General features: G+C 55.4%; 1 protein-coding gene across 1 annotated transcript; it reads right to left on the bottom strand.

Moving 5' to 3' along the window:
- Window positions 1–1,865: 1,865 nt before the first annotated feature.
- BSX (brain specific homeobox) lies at window positions 1,866–5,627 on the bottom strand. Its single transcript, XM_060017126.1, has 3 exons — window positions 5,366–5,627; window positions 3,188–3,384; window positions 1,866–2,105 (listed from the first exon to the last, which is right to left on the bottom strand). Exons 1-3 carry the CDS (start codon window positions 5,625–5,627, stop codon window positions 1,866–1,868), a joined length of 699 nt encoding a protein of 232 aa, XP_059873109.1.
- Window positions 5,628–5,866: the final 239 nt, after the last annotated feature.

The following is a 5,866-nucleotide window of genomic DNA, read 5'->3' as shown; positions in this document are numbered from 1 at the left end:
TGCCATGACTCACAGATTGTTGACTGACAGCACTTTGGCAAACCCAAATAGTATATACAATGCTTGTGTTTTTAAAGCAATAGCTTTGCCTCCTAAATGGTGCAGATTGGATAAAGTTCTCACTCTGACGATTATCTTTGCTTCAGTTAATGTTTCCTCAAACAAGCCTACTGGAAAAAAAAAAAAATCTGCTGCTACATTAATAGAATCATAGAACTTTGACCCAGAAGGATCTTTAGGATTCATCCTCTTATTAGAGAAATAAGGAACGGAAAAGCGTAATTAAATGTAACCCAAGCTCACATCTCTGTTATTTTCATAATTACTATTAGTCATTAGAACCCAAGAGTCAGTCCTCTACCTAGCCACAGACACTCTTTTCTGGCCTTCCTGGTCTCTGTTACCTGAATACACAACCAGGGCGAAAGGAAGATGGGAAACTGAGGTCGCCTCTGGCACGGCTGCTATACTTGATAAGTGTACTGGGTATGTAGTGTCGTCACACAATTCATTACCATAATTTCACACTCCTAATATCAAGAGATCTCTGTCCTTTCAGCACTTCAGAGTCAAAAAATACTATTTGCAGAAACATTTTTCACGTAGGTGGAACTCTAGACTATTAAACGATTAAAAACAGAAAAATCGGCGACGGGGAGACGGGAATCTGTTAAGGAAAAGTTACTAGCCCTGCTCATTCCTGCGGGGGACAGGAAACTGCCCAGGGCGGAGGGGAGGGAGCGTGCGCGTAGGAGGTCGCGGTAACAAACGATTCCCGGAAACTCGTGTCTGTTCCCAGTTTTGCCCGGCGAGCCCTTTATTATCTAAAGAGAGTGCAAACCCGGGAAAAGAATAGGAGACCTCCCAGGGGGAAAGGGAGGGGGCAACGCGCAGAGCCAATAGGACTCCTGCCGCCCCTCAAGGGTCCCCAAACAGGTGCACGCCTGTAAGGGGATGCGTATTCCCCTTTAGGTTTCATTTTGCTAAAACTCCGAGTTCCCTAAAATGCGATGAGAATGAGCACTTCCACACACAACCCGAGGAACGCTCGCTTTTAAAATATCAGTAACCGGTGGGACATGGAAGAGTTGCTGGACAGGCGCGCAACAAGGCCGGGAAGCAAAATTGCTCGGTGGGTTTGCTCTGCCCAACTGTCTCGACTCCCGTGAGCGCCGCTCAGAACGGGGGCGGAGGGAGAGGGAACCAGAGTAAAGACGCGGGTGCCTGGGGGACCACAAGCTCAAAAAGGGTTCCTGGGTGCAGAACCACGAGCTCTTGAGGGGAACTGTGACGCTAGAGGATGGAAGCGCCGCCCTGAGAAGGAGGGAGCCGCCTTTGTATTAGTTAGAGATGGGGGGGGGCGAGTGGGAGGTTAGTGGCGGGTGGCGCGCGAGTCTGTCCGGGAGTGAATGTGTTAAGGATCAGGTCCGGATCCGGATCCCCGCAGAGCGGAGGGCCCAGACACTCGGTCCCTTACCTGCAGCCCATCGGTCTGCCCAAGGAAGGGCAAGGGGTCCGGTGGAGAGCCTGGCCAACGGAGCGGGGACAGGTGGCTGAGGGGCGAGGGCCGAGGGGTCTGCAGTCGCGGCGGGGAAGAGGTCCCCCACCGAATTAGGGAGCCAAGAGCCCGTGCTCCCGTTTGCGCTGCCGAAGACGCGGGGCGAGCGGACGAGCCAAGCAGGCGCACACTCGCCCCCGCACGGACGCTGCGAGCTGGCGGTCGGGCGGGGGAGGGGGTCGGGAGGCCGCGCCGCGCAGGCCCCGCAGGTGTTGGAGGGTTAACAGGTGTGTCGTGTTTATCTTCCCGGAGCCGATGTCCGTGGCCCGCCCCTCTGCGTCCTCCCCGCCTTCCCCAGCCCGGCGGCTCAGAGCGCGTGCGGCCCTGAGCCCAGCTCCCCCTCGTCCCCAATGTCCACCTCGTCCTCCGGCTCGGTCAGCACGAAGGGACCCGTGGGCAGGCCCAGCCGAGCCTCGGCGGGTGCGGCCTTGGGGCCATGGGGGCTGCCCTCAGGGCTCTCGGGCCCATCAGGTGCTTTGGGCTCGTCTTGACTTTTCCTCAGCTGCTTTTTATGCTTCATCCGCCGATTCTGGAACCACGTTTTCACCTGATTCCGGGGAGAAACAAAGAAAATCACGTCATTCCTTCAGACCCATGGTTACTGAGCTAAGACAAAAGCGATTGCTGGAGTTTAATAGACCGCAATCCACTGATGAATTATCCAGAAGTTGTGACAGTCCCAACCTTGGGTTAAGTCACACCTGAGTGGCTCACAAGTTATTGTCTTAGCTTGAATGAGAATCAAACATCCTAGCTCTCAGAAGTACTTGTCCTGAAATAACGATGAGGCTCAAAAGGGTGTGTTTAGTAAATACTAATAGTGCTATTAATTAGAATTTCTAATAGTAAGTGCTGCGTGGATAAGTTTCCTTTCTGTTCAGAATACGTTCCTCTGACTGTGACATCTAAATACCGGGTCCAGCAAGACTGCTGGACAGCAAGATGAGAAGCAGACTTGCTGCTTCTCATCAGAGAGAAAAATCACTGGGGCCTGGCAGGGCTATGATTTCACAGCAAGTTGGGTTTCCAGGCACAAAGAATAGGAAAGGGAGTGGAGTGAGGTATTTTGAGGTTGCATGTGAATAGCATCTGGTAGAAGATGAAAACAGTCCTTCCACTCAGGACAGGGCAATAGAAAGGAGGCTTATATTAGTGTGTGTGTGTGTGTGTGTGTCTGTCTGTCTGTCTGTCTGTCTGTGTCTGTGCTGGGAGGGGTGGCTATGAAGACTCGCGGCTGTGAGAGAGGTTAAAGAAGAAAAATAATCTTATGTGGGCTTCTCTCGGGTCAAGAACCCTCTTATCTCTTACCGATTTACGTGTGACCCGGGTTACTGCCCTGATCAGAAATGGGTGGGGAGGCACAGAAATGCTAGTTCTCAAGCGGGGAGTGAGCATCATAATCACTCGAGGGGTTTTTCCTCCGTGTCCAGAACCCGCTCGAGAGATTTTGCTTCGGTGAGTCGACAAGAGATTGGAGGTGTCGGTACTTTTACTACGGGTCTTCGGAGAAGCCTAGAATAAAGGGGAGCGGGGTCGTTGCACGCAAGAACTCCGCGGCCGGTCCAGAGGCGTTAGGAGTCGGGGGGAGAGGAGCGAGCGGAGATGGGGCCTCCCCCTCCTCCGGCCCACCTGCGTCTCGGACAGGCTGAGGGCCGTGGCCAGCTCCACCCGCTCGGGCGTGGACAGGTAGCGCTGGATCTCGAATCTCTTCTCCAGGCCGGAGAGCTGCGAGTCCGAGAAAACCGTGCGAGCTTTGCGGCGGCGGCAGTGCTTCCCCGGCAGCTCGGGGTGCTGGGGGTGCGGGAACAGCGCCGGGACAGGCACCCCTGCGGAGAGAAGAGCGGTCAGGTGGGCAGAGCCCGACCTCCCCGGGCGACCCCCGCTCCACTCCCCACCCTCGTCCCCGGCACCCGCTCCACCTCGTGCCCCCGCCGGTCCCCGCCTCGCCCCACGGCTTCTCCAGGGCTTCTCCCAGGAATCGCAGGGCAGGGGGAATAAATCGCAAGAATAGCGCTTGGAGATCTTTATCAGAAAGGCCGTCTACACACACACACAATAAACAGTAAGTAAAACGGAAAAGAAAATTATAAAATAGATCCGGAGGCCTTAAATACTGTCTTCTTGGAGAAACTTCCGGAGAGTCCTCGGCTGCGCCTCCCGAAGTTTTCTTGCAAACGTCGGAGGGTCCAGCAGCTATCCTCCTCCTCACCATCCCCCCTCCCCCCAATCCTCCAGACCCCTGACGACAACCAGTGATGTCCTGGGGCTGAAGCATGAATGTGATCCGGCTTCCCAACCTCACTAAAAAACACCGTTCTCTTCCCTGAGCCGCCTCCACTCTCCCGCCTGCGGCCAAAGGGAACAGGCCAACACTCTCACGTGCGGGGCAGCTCCTGAGCGAGAACGGAAGGGGAATTGCCGCCTCGCACGTTTCCTATCAGTCTCGGCGTCGCGCTGGGGACCCATCTAGTTCTCATTCTTTCCCTCCAACCCCACGCAGAAGAATTGAAACGCTTTTCCCGGGCCGCAGGAGACTTCTAGTGTCTTTCCTGACCTTCGCAAGCTTTACCATGTCTGAGACGTACCAAGCGGACCAACCGCCGCAGACGTAAATATCGGCTGATCCCAGGGGGGGAACAGCAAAAACAGAAAACTAGTAGTTCCGGTATCTCTGGCTTTGGCCACTACTATTTGCCGGGAACATGGGTGCAGCGCAAAAGAGACTGTCTCTGGCCGGCGGTGGAGCCAAAGCAGAGAGGCGGACTTGGACGCAGGCTTCACAATTGCCCCTCCAACCCAGTGCCCCGAAGTCTGGGTTTTACCGCTTCACAAACGCTTTAGCTGTTGTCGTGGATTCCAGCGCCCACCTTTCACAAACTGGCTCACGTCTGTCCAGCCCCCACCCCGACTAGGGTTGTTTTTCCGGCTGCGCTCTGCATCTGGACTCAACTAATTATTCTATTCTGTCTGGAATGAAGATGCCGGAAAAGAAAGCGTGAATGTGGCCTTTCAGAGAGAGGCACAAAAGAAACCTGGGTATTTCCCCGCATCTCCCTGTCCCAACCAGACTTGGCTGGTCCCCGCTCTTTGCCGTGCCTGGGAAATCAAAATACTTTGGCTCTGGGCTCCAGAGATATCAGCAACAGGGGCAAAGGAGGGCAGCGCAGCCCAAGATTGTGAATTAAATGCTAGATGTTGGGAGTGAAGAGGGTTAATGAGCAGCTGCGTCTCTCCCTCTTTTTTCCTTACCTTCTCTCCCTTATTCGGGCCAGCCCAAACCTTCAGTCCTCAGAATATCCCCAAACCCTCCTTCACTTCCAAACCCCCGCAGTGTCTACCTGCAAATGCTCAGCGCCTGGGAGGAGAGAGCTGGCCCCACTGGAGCCTTTTGAGCTTCTGGGCTGGAAAGTTGAGTTCCTTTCCGTGGGGTGGGATAGTCAGGGGTCTCCCTCAGAGTGGGAGAGGTAGGGATGGGGACCGAGAGATGGACCAGAGTGGCCAGGAAGACCAAGAGAAAGGAAACTGAACACTGCCCGTCAAGAATATCGACAAATCTGCAGCTACCTCTTGGCTCGGCACGTCTCCTCCGTTATAGAAAGTGAGGAGTGACCCTGGATTGGCCTCAAGGGAGCTCCCTGTGTTCTCAGCCATATCCCCAACCTTCCACTGTCACTTAGGGAAGGAGGCCCAGCCAAGCCAGGCCCAGCCAGCTCTGGCCTTTCCTCTCATCCGTCACAGGCTTAGGGTCTATGCTGGAAGACGTGCTCTCTCTCTCTCTCCCCATACCTTGAGACCCCTGTTACTTACCCGCCGTGGTGAGGAAATAAGGGTGGTGGTGGTCTCCCTTATGTAGAGGGTGATGGGGGTGAGGGGCCAGGAGGGTGGGTGTGGGCATGAGGGGGTAGCCATAGTCTAGCAGAGGCACCCGGGAGGCCAGAGAGCTGGTGAAGTGGTCAGAGGCCACCTCCCTTAGCGGCTTGGGCTTGTGCAGCAGGATGTCCTCGATGAAGAAGGACGTGGGCCTCTGAGATGACGCCGGGTGTAGAGGGGAGGTGAAGTTGAGATTCATCTTGAACCGAGCGCCTGCCACAGGGCGGGGGCCGGGGACGACGAGTAGGAAGCAGGCAGCGTCTCAGCACGCCTGGTCGAGGGCCAACCACCCTCGAGGCTCGGATCCCTGATGCTCTCTCCTCGGCCTGGGCTACCCCCGGCGCTGGAGAGGCAAGAAGATAAGCTCTTGGGTAGGTTGGGTCTAAGTGTAGGAGAATTGGCAGCTTGGAGAGGGGAGTCGGGACAGCCAATGGCAAG

Source organism: Delphinus delphis, chromosome 8 (assembly GCF_949987515.2).
Source record: "Delphinus delphis chromosome 8, mDelDel1.2, whole genome shotgun sequence".
NCBI classification, from domain to species: Eukaryota; Metazoa; Chordata; class Mammalia; order Artiodactyla; family Delphinidae; genus Delphinus; species Delphinus delphis.
This window is presented reverse-complemented; position numbering and strand designations above follow the sequence as displayed.